Source organism: Branchiostoma floridae, chromosome 5 (genome assembly GCF_000003815.2).
Source record: "Branchiostoma floridae strain S238N-H82 chromosome 5, Bfl_VNyyK, whole genome shotgun sequence".
Classification (NCBI taxonomy): Eukaryota; Metazoa; Chordata; class Leptocardii; order Amphioxiformes; family Branchiostomatidae; genus Branchiostoma; species Branchiostoma floridae.
The window spans coordinates 10,947,101-10,965,381 of record NC_049983.1 but is presented as its reverse complement, the minus strand read 5'-3'; the positions used below and the strand labels follow the sequence as shown (position 1 = coordinate 10,965,381).

General features: G+C 43.3%; 1 protein-coding gene across 1 annotated transcript in view; it reads left to right on the top strand.

Annotated features, from left to right (window-relative positions):
• Positions 1–18,281, top strand: part of LOC118415104 (protein piccolo-like) — a 42,116-nt gene that overhangs the window by 2,775 nt on the left and 21,060 nt on the right. Inside the window, exons 2-8 of the mRNA XM_035819462.1 lie at positions 6,419–6,617; positions 11,034–12,956; positions 15,033–15,178; positions 15,725–15,806; positions 16,684–16,809; positions 17,295–17,403; positions 17,714–17,778. Of these exons, the coding sequence (XP_035675355.1) occupies positions 6,419–6,617; positions 11,034–12,956; positions 15,033–15,178; positions 15,725–15,806; positions 16,684–16,809; positions 17,295–17,403; positions 17,714–17,778 (2,650 nt within the window). The remainder of the gene's footprint in view (positions 1–6,418; positions 6,618–11,033; positions 12,957–15,032; positions 15,179–15,724; positions 15,807–16,683; positions 16,810–17,294; positions 17,404–17,713; positions 17,779–18,281) is intronic.

The following is an 18,281-nucleotide window of genomic DNA, read 5'->3' as shown; positions in this document are numbered from 1 at the left end:
GAAGAAAGTTGTATCAAAGGTTCAGTACTGACATAAAAGACAAGTAGAAATGAAGTAAGAAGAGAACTGAAATATAATCTAACGTTTGCAGGCAGTAGCAATTAGTATCAAAATCAGATGGAATCACGTCGCAATTTCAGCTTTTGTTTTTAGATGAAATATTTGGAGAGTAACTTTTCTTGCGATGTACTCCTAGCCAGAAGTGTTGTGTGGGTAGTATTTGAATCTAATCTTACCAACGCCAAATGAACTTCGCGCGAAAAGAAAACCATGACAGTGACCGTGAAATACCCGGACCGCACGGTTTGGAAATCTCCCCCATGTTTTATGCAAAGAGATTTAGCGATCGATCGCCGGCATCGACCTGTCTTATCATGTCTCCGTGCCTGGTGGATAGTTACAGTCCTTTAAGCACTGCATCCTTAGCGGTCAATATATGCAAACATTCTGACAGCAGGAGGCTCGTTGGGTGCTTTTTAGAGGCTGTAATCCCATTTTTAGGTTAAACCAGGAAAGAGTATGTGAAACATTGTTGGTTGATACACTACACATTGAGAAGATAGCCCGAGTAGATGGACACCCTGTATCACGTGGGTATGTTAGAACACCAAGTAACAGTATACGTTCTGCCTTCAGAGCCAGTACACAACCATGCATCACAATGAGCATCTGTATAGTCAATGGAAGTACAAGGCAAATATATATGACCCGACATTCATGTATGCATAATTATCTAAAGTATCTAGAAAGCTCCCACGCTCACTCCCACGTGAATCGTCGGCCATAGATGTCTGCAATGAATGTAGAAGAACATAGAAACGTAGCTTGAAAATTACAACTAAGTAGTATTCGATATATTTGCTTCAAGTAGGGGTTCGTTTAATTTAATTTTAATTTAATTCAATTTAATCTAATTTGAAGCAGATACGGTCTTGTCAGTTCCTATGTGGTATATCCATAGTCAAGAAATTAGGCCTCCGAGCCCAAAACGTGCATTGATTGATTCGCGGTACGTGCGGTAGAAGCTTTTAGGCTAATAGACAGCATGGGTGGTCAGTCCTAATCCTACTTCCTTCAATGGCTACGTCATCTCAAGCGAGCAGTCAGGCGTAGAATATCAAACAGACTGAAACTCACACGTTGATCACAAGCGCCCCCTATACAGTGAAAGATGTTACCTACAGGGGCGGTTGGTGTTACTTCTAGAGATTTTATAGAAGCTTACGATCGCTCATTTCATGATCGATAATGCCATTGTTATGACCATTTCTTATATCTGATGTAGACGTACATAAAGATGGGGAATCACAGTTTTGATCGATTAAAACATTGCCCTTGTCCGTTATGGATATCGTAACTACATCCTTTATTCTTTGAAACAAGATTACATCATTCTGTCTCGACATCTTGATCGACGGCTGTCTTATCTGGGGGTATGTTACAGATTATCTGTACGCAATCGCTTGTTACAACTGCATACGCGTATCACAGAGACAAACTTCCAGTAGAGTACTTAATCCACTAGCCACTCCATTTATAGCACAGTAAATTAGCTACATGATGCACTGCCGTACAATTCGTTCCTGTCGCTTCATGGGGGGAAATGTTATTAAAGACCCCGGCGGATTACATTCCCGTCTTACTCCGGGGGACTGTGTGATGGTTGGACGTGCTCACGTCGCCGCGCCATCTCTTGTCGGAGGATGAAAGCTTTGAAGCCGCTCTGATTCAGATCCTGAAAACCGTCCCAGACAGGCACTCAGACAAGGACGTTGTGGTGACACACTCTTTGACATCATGCCTGCTAGACAGTGGACAATGCGGGTGAGTACGCGATCCCATTAGGTATCTATAGTGCATCAAGTACTCCTTAAAACAGACTCCCACCTTTGTAGCGATTTTGACACGTGGCTCAATGCACCAACGGTATATGTGCGCGAACTTGATTTAAAGAAACTGATTGGGGCGTATATTGTAGATTAAAAAACATGAAGGGTAAGATGTGTATTCTGCCCTTTTAATATTCGTTCCCTGTGGTAATAGGATGCTAGGCTTTAAGTAAATGATTGGCTCAGAAAATAGGATCCAGTACTCATAAAGTCAAAGTCTGGCTAGCCACTTTTATGGACAGAGGATGTCTACCTCAGCAGCGTGGTTCAACATCAGACTAGACAGTTCATTACGTTTCCACATACGTGGCGTGGTTGAACTACAGTAGTGAGTGTACATGGGTTCACCGTCAGCAGTTGTGCAGGCCAGAGAGAATTCCTGGGAGTACCAGACCTATATAATTTGATAACGTGTGAATTGGTGAAAATTGAAACAATAATGGAATTGGCTAGGATTGGAGGCACTCCGGCTCGCCGGGCCTGTCACGTACCTAATTGGAACCGATGAAAAATGCACCCAGACCACGAGGGGAAACGGTGGACAGAATCTGTAATTCGATAACAATGATTTCCGAAATAATGACAAGAAACTTTTACATGGAGACCCATTTGGGAAATCAGACGCACTTAATAATTTGGATGGAGGTTCCCTCCGGTGTTCCACGTAACGACATTGATGTTGGATCGAAACAGACATAACCGCAGAGGATGTGCTTCTCATACCGCCACTCATCGGGCGGGTAGCTTACTGAGACGTGCGCCAGGTTGAAACGCAGATATTATCTACTTAATAATATCTACTTTCCATCCTGTATTAGAAACATACATGTAGATAAAAGTACTTTAAATTAGTTTATGGGTATATCTCATTGAAATTTAGAAAGCGTTTCGTTGACTTCTCTGTCTAAAGAACTAAACTTAATAGACTTTTCGATTCACTCAAAATTTGTAAGAATCTGACGTGGACGTCAAGGGGATTACTTTTGATATTAGATCGGTACATGGGTGGGGATATTACACCAAGTTTGGACATACTCCAGCTCTTCAAATTAGATGGGTACATTTACTGCATACTTAAAGGTACTGGGGTGAAAAGACTGCGTCGTAAGAAGAGATTTCAGCATCCTCGTCATTTATTTTGTCTCTCATAATAAGTTAGACTCGCTGTTATGTTCCACCATCTTAATTTGGCAGGGAAGACAAACCATCTTTCTTACACTTTTCTACTCTATATGTGCCCTTCATATTAATATCTTAGTATACATATCCAATTACATGCAACCGCACAAGGAAAGATTTTTTAAGAAGAACGTTCTTTAGATCTTTCAACAACGCCTACCACAGTCAGAGCGTAGCATATTAGGACCATTATTCTTCCTTACACCAGTGATATTACACATGGGAGTCAAAAGTACACGGAGAGCTGCCCCGCTGGTAATGAATGAAGTTCTGGTTCAATTGATTAATTCTCCAAACGCTCTATTGCTGCGCGCGTGCGTCGTCGCGCTGAAATGAAATTTACCCAAGAGCTCTAGACTGCACTTAGAATTTATAACCTTGTTGCTTACGTTTTAAGTTCGGTCCATTAAAAGCAAAGGCTCATCATGTAATATTTCTCTTGCTGCCTTATTCATCAAAATCCATAAATAACGGCAGCATATGTGCAGCATCGATCATTCGTGCACCAATGGTATGATGATCTACGCCACAGTTTAGTCATAGGGGTGGGCCAAGATGGTTCGAAAAGGCGAGGTTGTGTAAAAATGGTTGGTGCAATTTTCAACCCGAAAGGCATACGTTTTCTTTTGTGCAGCATCGATCATTCGTGCACCAATGGTATGATGATCTACGCTATAGTTTAGTCATAGGGGTGGCCCAAGGTAGTTCGAAAAGGCGAGGTTGTGTGAAAATAGTTGGTGCATTTTTCAACCCGAAAGGCATACGTTTCCTTTTGTAAGATTATGCAAACTATTCGTCGTGGTCTTGATACGAATCATTTACGTGATCTTCATGGGCCTTAAAAGAGATTCGTCTTGTTGGTGGAAGCCTTAATAACGTTATCCTTTGACAGCGTCTGCTGAGAAGTCTGGGGCAGTCAGTCTTCGGGCCTACCGCCATCAAGAAGGAGATACCAATATTGTTCTTCTCTGAACTATATCGTTATTTCTAGACAGTTAAGCGGGCTCCTTGCCCTATGGGCAGGGATGAGTTACGGACCAGGCGTGCTTTGAAAGTTTCTGTCGGAAAAAACACATTCATGACATTGACGTGCGCACACAGAGAGCACACACATATATCAAGTACAGCTCACAGACAAAAGGAACGACATGAAATGACTGCTGTGTTTTTCTTTCTTGGAAAGTAGTAGTAGCCAGTTACACTTACCATTTCTTCAGTCTCTACCACGGAACAATTCAAAACTTGGGTAAACCATGCATTCGCCATTCAGTTTTATCCAGTGAAACCAGTAATCACCGTTAAAACTATTCGCCATAAAACCATGGCAGCTCATCCATTTGGTGGTTGACACTGAATGATTGATAATTATCCCGACCCAAGCCTGGGTCCTGTTACCGCTCCAATGCGCCCGGGTGTGGAACTGGATTGCTCCAAAATTATCTTATAAATGTCGTCTTGCACAAGGTCGGTATAAGGTATACGTATAGGGCGTAATTCGTCATTCTACCGACGACTTGCTGTAACGGTTATTGGACGTCGAAGAGCATGACAGCACCAGTGGAACAGAAATGAGATTATTTGTAATTTTATGCGTGTCACAAATCTTTGTATCAATGAGGAGAAGATTGCCGCCCAGAAAGTGGCAAAGACTGTAAGATCGTCCCCAATCGACTGATGATGATGATGCCCATGCCGTCCGGTCTCTAAGAAGCGCCACCTATATAAAAGTACAAGTAGTAAGCAGGACAACTCCAACAAGCTTAGAGGGTACTTCTATCGGTAACTAATGAGACATATTTCTACATAGCAACTACAAGAAAAAGTGCTCTTGTATTCAGACATGAAAGTTATTACTCGGCACGTTTTTATTGGCCGATACACAAAGAGATGGTTTGACGAGGAAAGTTCATTCTCCATACCCCTTTGACCGATTGCTCTCCGGAACTGGTTGTTACAATTTTCTCATGTTCTTTTCATGAGACTGCAGTTGGGTTCGGACTTCCAAAGGTCTCCAATAAGTCATGGCTTTTTCCCTCATCCCTTGGTCGACCACGGTAATTGAGATGGCAAGATGACTGGCACAGACACGCCTTTGTGCAAGTTTGCCAGACTTTTCGTGGCATTGATCCGGCTCTGGCTTCAAATGGTAGAGCCATGTAGCTAATCCAGGAGGTGAAGGTCGGGAAACTATTGATGTTGAGCCTGGCTGTGATGATATACATGACAAAATCATCCTTGATCCTATAGCCAGCGAAATAACATTATAGGCAGCACTCTCGGTAGTAGATTAACCTAGCATCAACACATTCTAGCGTTAATACAGAAAGGTACATAAGATTTTAAGGCAAACGTATAACATGATTTTATTCACAGTTAATTATTTACCTGGATTCTCACGGAAAATTCCCTTAAAATATGACCACAAAGGACGCATATAAGTTGCATTTATTGGCTGTTTTTATGCCACAGTCGTACAAAAGGCTAAAACGAATTGGGGGACAGGAATGGCCCGCGGCATCCATAAATAATTTGTCGCTATGACGGACCGGCGTGGAAAATGGCTGCGATCGGTCGACACGGCCCAGTGACAAATGGCGAAACCAATTTTCCCCGGACGTCCATCTCCCAAAAAATTAGGAATATCGACAGTGTTACTAATTAACAAAGTAGTGAAATTATGTTAGATAAAACCCCTTTTGGTCCCAACAGGCAGTACATAACAAAGCTTTGACGATCACTCCGAGGTATTGATCACCAAAATTTGTACATCGTACGAGGACTGTAGGCCGTCTGTGAATACTGAATCATGCGCAGATTACGTCTAGGTCGCGCAAAATGAATTGATTTCATTTTCGGAATATATCGTCTTGTTGAGATTGTCCCAGTGGGTATACATCGCGAAATATTGAGTGCCATGACGAAAGATTCCAGCTCGTGTTCCTTTAATTCAGGAGAAGCAGCGGCGGCAGCAACCATGATCAACGGTGCCGTTATGTAAATGTTCGGGGAGCGCAGGAATCAATTTTTGTCCGAACTGGAAGTAGGACGTTGTACGCTTGCCAGGGACCGGGCTTTGGAATAGATGCGTTCCTGGACCGGGCCATCCCCCGCGGCCTAATTATAGCCGGGGGGAGACACCTTCTCTGTCAGTGGGTATTCCACCTTTACCGTGACGGTTCTGTGGGTGGAGTTCGCCCGTGTGCGTCACGTTTGCAACAATAATTGGATGACTAATCGTGCAATTATCGTTCATCACATGCGATTGGACGTTGCCCCCCATGGATCACGATGTAGGGATGTAATCTCCGTGGTAAGCCGCCTTTCACTTCTCCTTTTGACCGTTTCCGTAGGGTTACAGCAGTGATAGCGATGCGAGCAGGCCGCACAGAGTGCGCAGAAGGCTCCCCGATCTCCCTCCAGGCGCCACACCCAGCCTGCCGAAGACCGGGCCCGAGAAGCAGCGAGAGCGCCAAGCGGCCATTGAGAGTCTGCAGCAGAAGCGGAAGCAGGAGCGGATCAAGATGGAAACTACGGACGCTTCGAAAGCCGGTGAGTGAGCCCCTTCTTGTCCAGTTCTTAGTATGCCTACCTGCTTTCTACGAAAATCTATTGCTTGATATTATATGGCCGCTCCAAGCCGAAGCCAACATTGTGCGTACACATCTTAAGTCATCGATTGAAAGATCTTTACTGCGGTAGTGAGTAAATAGCTGGATGATTCACCGACTTGCTTCACATTGCTAACCTTTGCGGCTACAGGGCATGAGGGTGCATATTATTTTTTAAGGTTCACTGGTGAACCCGCCCATCAGCCACAGTCTAAAATACTTAGCGACTCGGTGGTTGACAGGCTCGGAGAATTAAGCTAATCAAATTGAATGACCTCATCTGTTTAATCATTGCTCGGTAGACCAGTACTGGTGAGATGTAAATTGATGATATGTGCTTGAGTTGGGCCGTTCGGATTCGCATGCGGCCGAGGCCGGGAGAGGTTTGGGTTGCGCGGAAGAAGAACGTCACAGAAATAAGCACCACGGACAGATTAAGTGTGTCCTGACGGCAACGGAAGTTGCGTGGATAGTAGCGCGCTGAGATAAGTGTGTATCGTAGCTGGGCAGGTAATGGAAAGAGGAGACATGATGGCCAGGCAAGAGTCTTATAATAACGACATGACGCCAGTGGTACCCTTCGCAACCCTTGTAACCATAGGCTTTAAAGACAACCACAGGGTAGTGTGTTTAGCCACTTCAAGGCCTAATGGCGGGATATGTGAATGTAATACCAGTCATCCATAGCAGAGCGAAAAAGAGAGTAGCTCAATATTTGAAAACGTCAAATTTATGTTATTAAGCGAGAAGTAAATGCGAGCACCTCCATGATTCAATCGCTACTCTCAAATAGCTGGCATTTTCGACACTTACGTGTTGTTTGCCACTATCTTTCGACGTAGGTATAAAATGGGCTTAAAAGCAACCGAGTCAGGCGGCCATGTTGAAACGTAGCACTCAGGATTACTCCAAACGTAGTAACCGTGGAGTGCTATTAAAATGACTCATGGTGGGTTAAACATGGACCTGTCCAGACTGATTTATGAGACTACCGTTAACAATCCAGTTAGACTGTTTGAATAATAGATAATGCTGTATTTTGAACAGTACTAAAATCACACGGGTGCCCTGCCCTCCCCAATACATTTCAGGAAAGCGCTATCACACATTTACACATAAAACATCCATTACTACGTTGTTCATGATGCGTGCGAACACACGATGCCATTCAGACACGGAACTGGTACGAATATGGCCTGTAGCATGAGAAAAATGGGCCATGCCTCTTCGACGCGCGTAACGTTTTTGAAGACGATTATCTCAAAAAGCTAATTTTGACTTGTAGTGATCATACCCTTGGGGGGTGGACCGAAAACAGTTATGGGTGTGTTAGATGTTTGAGGGGAGGTTTGAATACGAGCATGAAGAGGGCTACTTTGACTGGGATGTAGAGGCAATATCTCTACCATCGACAAGGTGAGAGAATATTTGCCGCCATCTTGGCTCACTGTAACTATGTTTAAAGATCGTCACTATGGCTTGTCATAATATTGTGAAAAATGACGGGTAAACCAATACGCCTTAACAAAGGCATCATGTACAAATATTTGGACAGGACCAGCTAGAGGAAGGCAAGCGTGCAATCGGCATGGACCAGCTGTTACATAACACTATCTACGACTGTGGTAACATTAGAATATAACAAGAACGTGTGAATTCACTCCGCTTTCGACAGCTTTAATCTTGCATTGATAAAGCCTAATAATCATATCATGGTCATATCAGCTATGTTGAAGTGGTCATTTGGTCTTTACAGAGAAATGCCCATTGGATGTTATTCGTCTATTCCGTAGACCATTGATTTCTACATTACTTGATTTATATCGTCTTTCCGATTCATATGCTTAATGGACCACGGGAAGAATAGCTGTAATGTAAATTGTCAAGCTGATTGTTGATCTTAATAAACCCAAACCTCATATTGTTACGATTTGAACAGGTTCCAAATGTATATAGAGAACTATATTGGATATATTACGACCAATTAAAATGGGGCATTGCAATCTATCTTACGGTTTAGTATTGACCTATGATTAACTACAAACGCCTTATGTCAATATTGCATGAACAGCATAAGTCGGTATAAATTTGGCAGTGGAGGCAGAATGAACTTATTTTTACCCTGCTTTACGGATACGCACTGTAAATCTCTCGTTCATTTCGTTTTCATCTTTGTGGATCGGGCCCTAGCGCAGCAGGGTGCACTAGATTTTATCTCATAAGACCCTGGTCGCCACCGGAAATCACATGTTGGTAGTATAAGTCGTAAGCGTTGTTTATTTTAGGAGAATATGGCCCCACGGAGAGATTTTATTTTTTGTACAAGTACTCAATAACATTACAATCGTACTCGATCAATATGCAAACGGATGTTTTTACCAACAGCTGATATGCCGTACGGCAAATAAATAATTTTAAACACTGTTCAAAGAGTTCCAAATGTTGCAGATTTGCGTGGCATTTCTAAACACATCTTTGATTAATGCTTAGGTTTTCTCCGCACACAAAAGACATCGCATGAGCTCCCACACAGGGGAATTCATGAAGGACGCCGGATGTGCATTGGACAAGCTAATAACCCGCAGGCTTGGGTGTGCACGTCTTTTTTTTTCATAAAAAATGAAACAATGCATTAACCATTTGAGGACGTCACCCTTTAGATTTTTATCCATCGAATGGTTAACCGGTGGAGGAAACCAAAATTTGTACTGAAACGATTGTCTGTTGTACAGGGGGCAATATGCCCAACAGTGCAATGAGCCCAACAGTGCAGTTGTCCAGCTCTCCAACGAATGATTCGATCATGTGTCATTGTGAGACGTAATTCCTTTAGCCAAGTAGCAGTTGCAATATTGCAAATAACAGTTGCAACCTTTCTGCATCGGGGTGAGTTCAGGACACCTGTACAAGACGAATGTGTATTGCAGCGAAAGGCACAAATAACGATGTGCCGCAACCTCCATTTTGCACTCAAAAACGTCGGCCTCTGACAAGTTAACGATAGTGTTTTTGTTCCTGTGCAACCAAGATATGCCTCAGGTTTTTCCATGTGGAGTTTTGCCATATCAAGAGTCAGCCGCGGCAACTCCCTACGCACCAAACCACTTAGGTGACAGTTGGAGAATGGTAATGCGTCATCTGCCGCTCGTTACTGAAAACGTTAAGTGGTGCAGGTTAGATGATACCTGTAGTAGTACGGCTGTTGAGTTAAGAGGCTATTGGATAGCTAAAATTGCTTTTTGAAAAGACATCAATCATTTCCGCCTTGTCCAACTGATAGGCACAAGTTGGCATATTCTATGGGATACATCTTAAAGGATGACTATAAAGAATGTACAAGATATATTACGTATACAGTGACGATGATGATAGGTGTGGGCGTGCTGCCCTATCACGCAGGTGTGAAGCATGAAGCAGGTACCAGGTACATACGTGTGTGGCTTAAAACTACGAAAATAATCCACGCAATGACGCTTGCCATTTACCTGGACGGCATTGCCAATGTTCTCCGTAACCTTTCTATAAGCTATCTAATGGCATAGTTCCAAAGAAAACAACTATATATACGACCCCATCACGCACGTGCATAACGTAAAACACGAACTAGGTCCATACGTGTGTGGTACGTATGAACGTAATCCACGCGATGACGCTTGCCGTTTACCTGGACGGCGTTGCCAATGTTCTCCGTAATCTTTCTAAAGCCATCTAATGGCATTGTTCCAAAGAAAACAACTACGACGCTATCACGCACGTGCACAACGTGAAACAGGTACTAGGTACATACGTGTGCGGTACGTATGAACATAATCCACGCGATGACGCTTGTCATTTACCTACCTGAACGGCGTTGTCATTGGTTTCTAGTAATCTTCCTAAAGCTAATCGTAACTTCTTAAAGAATACACCTACGAAGCGGATGTTTTAAGCAGACATTTGACTAGTAGCGTGCCAGATGTTCGTCAGAGCAGTGAGTCATAGACGTGCACATTGCCAGCGGCTTCCTTAGTAGTTCAACCCTAATACCTTATCCAATGTACGTGGGACATCTGGTGGTGCAGCAGATATTGGATGAAACAGCATTCTGAGCAATTCCCCGTTGGAAGAAAGATTGCTTTTGTGCATTTTCTGAAATGAATGGTGGGTTGAAGACAAGTTCAGCGTCAAAAGCAACGCTGAAATATTCATATAGAGAATTCAAGGCAGTGTGTATCTTACCAACTGTGCCTCATAGAGTATGATAAGCATATCTCATATATACTTGCAAGTAGTATGCATGTAGCTTGCCTCTTTCAGGGAAACAGTTATTGTCTCACTCAGTTTTTGTTCAAACTTTAATACCTTCTTTTATTCGCAGGTGAGCGATCTGCTGATAGAATGACAGAGCGATCAACCGAACGGCCAGTTGAGCGAACAGTCGAGCGGACAGCTGGGCGAACAGCCGAGCGGGCAGCTGAACGGACAGTCGAGCGGACAGCAGACAGAACAACTGACCGTTCAACTGAGCGCAAAAAGATGATGGACTTAGAGATGGCGCGGAAGCAGGTAGAGAAGGCCCGGCTAAGAGCCAAGCTGCGGGCCGAGGGGAAGCTGCACCTGGACTCCATCCTCTCCCCTCCTGATGACAGGGGATTCTACTCGGACAGCGAAATCAGCCGCACCCGAGCCCTCTCTGCCGAACGAGAAGCAGCCGCAGCTACATCTGACCAGGAAAAATCAGGGATCAAAGACCGAACATCCGAAAAGGTCGATACTTACTCGCTAAAGAGCGGGTGGACGTACCAGCCAGCAAGCGCGAAAGAAGAAAACAACAAATCATCTTCGCGAGATACTGAGGTAGCAAGAGAGGGCAGGGCAGCGAGGCCGGAGGGTATAGCTGGTGGGGATGCGGCCGTCCCCACCAGGGGCAGGCGGGAGAGAAGGGAAATGCGTGACGACATGACGCACGACAGTAGGCGATCAAGTCGCAGCAGCAGTCCAGAGCTTCCAGAGGACGAGTCATACAAAGCCATGATGGAGAAGCGAATAAACTACGAAACCGTGACGGACATTTCTGAAATCATTAAGGAGATAGAGACCGATGCAAATCGCTTGTTTGGGCTGGATGAGTTGGACTCCACAGAGCCTTCTAGCACACAAGGTCGAAAGGGAACTTCTTTCCCAGCCCAAAGAAGAGTACCATCTCTTCACGATCTCCTTGATGATAGTTCTTTTCCGGAAGAAAAGCAAGAGAAGACCACCTCAGCAAAGGACTTGGCAGACGAGCTAGAGCAGAGCGAAGAATTCAAGACCCTCCGTAAACAGTTGAGTGAAAGTGGATCGAAAATTACTTCCCCTCCAGTAGATTCCCCTAGGCAAGCAGCAAGTGTAGAGTCGTTACGACGAGAAGAGAGGAAACAGAAAGCAGCAGTCGCAGACGCCGGAGGATTGAAACATACTATCGCACCGCCATCAGCCACACCATCAATGCCTAAGAAGAAACATAGGCGACAGGGCTCGGACCCACTGAGCAGATTCTCTCCAATCAGGGAAACCCCTGGAAACGAGCTCCATTCGAGTAACTCCCACGATGGGTTTGGAAGGGTATACTCACTTGACCCAATCGCAATCGAGTCCGCCAGAACTACAGCCGAGGCGGGCAGCTCTATGACCCTTCCGAGAACCCGAGAGGCGTCCCAATCATCGCTGGCGCAGTCGAGGTCTCCCAGCCAGCGGAGCATCATCGGCAACGAGACCATGTCACAAATAGAGAAGGCCATGCACAGGCGAGGCTCGACGTCTGGGGACGACGATGGCAAGAAGTCTAGAATTAGGTACGAAATTCTACTGGAAGGGAAGTACAAGCAGGTGGAATCTGTAGATAAGGAAAGACTTATACAAGCCAGTGCGTCTCTAGATAGAGGGGTGTCTAAGTCGGCCTGGCATGTTGGATCATTAGAAAGTATCCCTGGAAGAAATTCGGCAGGACATATGCGCAGAGGCCCCCGACAAATGTACGCGTCCACAAGCAGACTGTACTCGACGGTGCGGAAGCCCACAGACTTAAACATTCGTGCCGACAGTCTGCCCAGACGCAGTCGAAGTAGGGACTACAAGGACGACAGTCCTGTAAGTCCGGTAGGTCCGCCCGGATCAGCACCCATCTCCATACCGCCGCGAAGGAGCCGCAGAGGGGACCTCCCCGTGGGAAGCGCCGCCATGGCGCACTCATTCCCCGACCATGAGATGTTCGGCAGAGGAAGAGGCTATGATGACAGACAGCCCTTCTCCGATGATGAAAGTAAGTACATTTGTCTCTTAAGGGTGGAAAATACATCTTACGTTGTAGGATACATTTACAAATGTGTTGCACGTTTTTAATTGAAAATCATAAGGGTTTGTATAATACCATACTTTAAGAACTATCTCATAGTTGGTTGAAAACTAGAAGGTTTGACTTCATATCTTCATATATATCATAGTTGAGCTTGAAACGGTATTCGTCTTCTCTATTTCAAAGGTTAATTGTTTGACAAAGGGCGACTTCCTGGGGCAAAGAGCAAAATGAAAATGAAGACCCTTGAGTCGCATCAATGACAGATATCTTATTTGGTTGGTCTAGCCCGTACTTTCTCACGCACTCCAGGTGCGACTAGAGCACGACCCCAATTTTGCCTCTAGTTCGTGCCGGAATGAGTTGCAGTGCAAATGGTTTGACGCTCTTCAACTTCAGGGGAGTACCATCTATTCTACGACACAACACAGCCTAAAGGGACAGTTCCAGCTACCCATGGCCACGTTCAAGTTGATGGGCTATATCCCAAAGCAAAACTGAAAAGCAAATCATAATAATATGTCTTCTTTAGTGACGTCTTAGCTATAGGGGACCCTCTACGGTTTGATTAAACCAATTATAATTCCTGTATTTCTTAATAACCTAGAGCATAATATTTGATCTAACACAAAAATGTAACCAAGGGTAGCTAGTAGCTACATGCATATACATAGACTAAATCTCAAAGTGAATAGCGTTAGCTTTCTTCGTGAGTGCATTGCAGAACAAGCCTTCGTGGCACTTCATCAATGTGGTAATCGCCAACTTAGAATAACCTACGTACATGATGGGGCGAGGGAGAGATCTCTAGGATTACGTTGATGTTATCTTCATGATTTATGCTCCTTCCCTTCGTTAGAAGAACGCGGTCGCTCTGTGTGGTCTAAATTGAGGGACGGCGCCCATCAAGTTTATCTACCAGTCAGTGATAAATGCTGATCGCCGTTTCGCGCAATGGCGGTGCCCCAGGAAAAAGTACAGGGTTGTCAGCAACAAATTACCTTTAAAGTACAGTTACGTTCCCTGAAATTCCAAGTAGTTCTGGAGTGACAAATGAACAAGCACAATCTCTGGCCAGTCAGCAGTCGACTTTGAACATCAAAAAAAAATGAACTTTTAGGCATTGCAAGGTTACTCAAAGTTACAGCAAGGAAGTAATGAATTTACTACTTGCAGCATGAAAGACCTTTATTGTACAGCTAAAGCAGGGCGCTTCCAATCAACCTTTACGTTTTTAACCGAAAGAACACATAAATCAACAACATAACCAGAAAGTTTCGTAAGTACAAAGATAGCACTGGGCAGGAGAGACCCGACCAGTTAAAGAGAATACCGCGATATCATTTGAGTCATCTTACATCATATGCGCAATATGCCCTCTGACCTTTTAGGCGCCATATTGAAATCCCGAAATTATCTCTGCGTGACACCTCTCTATTTTAAACGCCGGTATTTCTTAATAAAAAGACGTACAAAGATGCTATTCTACCGTTCTATCATATGGTGAGAATGGCTGTTACTTCCTTTTTAAGTTTGTGATATAAATCTTACGTTACCTGCGGTGTAAATGTGATCAAATTGAAACTTCTTTTCTTGGATAACAACAAGAACGCGCGCGCGCGCGAGAGCAACCAGGAGGCTAAAATCTACATCTACATCTACATCTACATAGGATACCCCCAAATGACCCCGCGAGGGGCAAAAGTAGGGGGGGGGAGCTGAGGCTCCCGGGTTAGGGCGGGCAGGCCGCCTGCCTGGCACGGAAGTGCTCAACGTTGGGAGCGCTTACAACCGTGCCAGGCAGGGCATTCCACTCGGGAATTGTGCGTGGGAAAAAAGAATGTTTGTAGATATCGGTGCGTGCAAATATGTGTTGATATTTGAAGTCGTGACTACCCCGGGTGCGCCCTTGGGCAGGCTTCAGAATATAAAAATAAAAAATAATGCACTAGTAGCTGATAGTTGGAATCTTCTGCATTCCCCTACCCCTTTAACCTACGTGTGTGTTGTGTGTATGTACCTGAACTGTTGTTGTTTCCCCAGCCTACACAGGGACGTTCCGCCTGCACGACTCGGTTGCGCAGCTCTCCCGCGACGTCTGGAACGAAATGGACGAAGATGACCAGCCATTCATGGAACGGCTGGAGGAGGGAGGTGTCACCATCCTGGAACAGCACAGAAAAAGAAAAGTGGGTTCTTACTTATTATCAGCGATTTACACACTTTCTTGTCGCCCTCAAGGTCCACCAGGGTTTAGAATTTTCATAAATTTCGGTAAAAACAATTTTTAAGGAATCAAGGTCAAAATATCAGCCTAATCTTGTATCTATCTTGTTATCATTCTGCCTTTTGATTGGATGTTCTGAGCAGCATCCTGATTGGCTGATTGTTGTAGAAACCTGATTGGTTGAAAGTTGGTATTGTAATCCATTTAGTTTAGATAGAATATCACTGGCATTAGACCTTCCTGAATTGCACTACACTTTGTAGAAGTTTAGGGACTTCAGTCAAAATGGAAAATTTGTAGTGATGCATTTATGATGCATTTGTTACCTGGCCAAAACAAATAAAAGAAGGCAGAGGGGAATACTGTGGAAGAACTTGAGAAAGAAGAAAGCTTAAGTTCCATTAAGGATTTAAAGGTTACCATCTGTTAGGATTTGATAATTTTGATGGAACATCAGATTTGATTGTAATCACACGATGCGAATTTTGAGCTTTTTTTACATTCCAAGGCACAACGACCAACATCCATGTACGAGTTCCCGACAAGAAAGTACTACCTCAGCAGGGACCCCAAGGACAGGTCTGTTCAAGGTAAGGTCAACCATTTGCTTTATGATCACTGCCATAAAGGATGTTGCACATTAGCTGAATAATGCAAAGAGATTAATCATTTGGCAGTTTGTTGCTATCTATAGTAGTCTGTATATGACCGCGGTGTTTTGACTAATGATGATGATGACTTTTTGACTGCGTCCCTTTTTTAGATGAATTTTGCAATAAATTTGGGCGTGAAATCATTATTTTGGAAAAATATTCACAAGTACAATTTTTTGTTGAGCCAGAATGACTACTATGGGGATTGGTTTGAGTCGTTTGACCCTTTTTCTGATAAGATTTACTGTTAGTCAGGTAAATGTTAGTGAGGTATTCAGAGGCTGTGGTATCAATTTTGATGGTAAGAACTTTTCAATATGTTGTCGTATGTATGTATCTATAACATTAGGTAATACTTTAAGGCTCGCATAGTCTCTGAGGCCAACCTTTCTAAGAGAATTATCCAAGAAGAAAAGTTGTTGCGATTTGTTGAAGATTTCTAAGAGAATTATCCAAGATTTCTAAGAGAATTATCCAAGAAGAAAAAGGCATTGTGATTCGTTGTGATTTGTTTAAGATTTGTTCATGGACCAATTTAGGCTTGCTAAAATATGCCCTTACTGGATCTTCAAGAATGATAATGATGATCTTCAAGGTCATTCATATGTCTTATCAAAGTATCATCCTGACACACTTTAGCACTACTTGAAACAGACTTAAAAAAACAAGCAAGCTAGTGGATGGAGTCTAATGTGACCCCTAATGGTTAAAAGGCCATTACCTCGACCAATGAGCCTGGCAGATTTTCCTTCATCTAACCTTCTTAAGTGTCTGGCAGGATTCAGAATGACCCTAAATTACCCCCGCTATGCAGGTAATGGCCTGGGTCTACGAGTGGTCGGTGGGAAGGAGATACCGGGCGGACGGGGAGAAATCGGGGCATACGTGGCCAGAATATATCCCGGTGGTGTTGCTGAACAAGTTGAAGGGCTGTTCGAGGGTAAGGGTTGTCATTTTGTTCTAGGTCACCTTCTGCTTGTATTTTTAGGCTGTAGTACTAGTAGAATCTTCAATCAGAAGGGGTTCTTTGCCTGAGTAAATTCTATACCACAGATGTGAATGCAACAGTATTCAGTTTTCATACAACTGACCAACGAATCAAAGACTGTTGTGTTCTACTGTAACAGTACGTTACATCTTTTGACTTATGTCATGTAAAGTAAATTCTTAGATAGGAATGCAACAGTATTCAGACTGTTATAACAGTCTTTGATTTGTTGGTCAGTTGTATGAGAACTGAGTACTACAACTATGTATGACTTGCATCATGTATGTCGAAGCAACTGCACAGACACCTCTGAGCATTTCAGATCATGAAGCAAATAATAATCTCTTCTACATGAATGAAATGAATCTCCAATGTCAAGTTAAGGTGAAAGGCAGAGCTGTTAATCTAATACAATTCATGGTTTATATGTCGTGTAGGTGCACAGGTGCTGGAGTGGAATGGAGCAAAGCTAACAGGCAAGACATACGAGGAGGTTCTGAAGATTGTCAGTGTGTCCAACGGAGAAATAGAAATCGTCATCAGAAGGTAGGTCCACATCAAACCCATCTGCTCCAATTTACAGGACAATCTTTGTCACTCTGGACTGCATGTATGTCTTAGACTTTTAGTTTAGTTGATTATGTGATGGACAATAGTTTTCAACAAAATGCACATTTGCCTGTGTTTATCTCAAAGTCATCACTGCATTTTGAGAATTCAGGTAAGAATGCATTTAGACAGTTTGTTGATATATATGATAGTAAAAATGATTTGAGGTCACCTTAGTTATTTCTTACTTCACTATATATATATAGTTGGTTATTAGGTAAATGACCTATGCCACCCTTGTTTCCAGCGATTTTAACATGCTGTCGGACACACAACATCAATCAGCAGCTGACAGGAAAAGATCTGGCTTTGGTAAGGCCTTTGACTTCTTTCAATATTCCCAGTGTCTACATTTCAATGCATATTTTGTTACAACTGCATCATATGAATGCAAAGTGTGACATTCTTTGTTTTACATGGAACAGGTTGTTGTTCCAAAACTGCATCACAAGTTATATATGGCAAATTGAATTGTATGCCAAAGGGTCTTTCAGTTGAATAGAAAATACTCTTGATGTATTTTCACTGTATGACAGTGTATCTGTCAGTGTTCCTATTTTTGTTTGGTGAAAGCACAACTGTCATACATGTACAGAGAACTTTAAGATGGCTTGTAAGTGTTATTCTTTGTTGTTTATTTTTCTTTATGTCTACTTTAAACATTTCTGCTCCCCTTCAAAACAGTTACTGCCGTGGTGTTGTTTCTGTCAAAGGGTCTAAATTGGAGAGATATTTTGATTTACATTTCTTTCAGAAGTACCAGGAATCAACAACAACAAAACCTGATAAAAACCAATTTTACTTTCTCTGTCCTT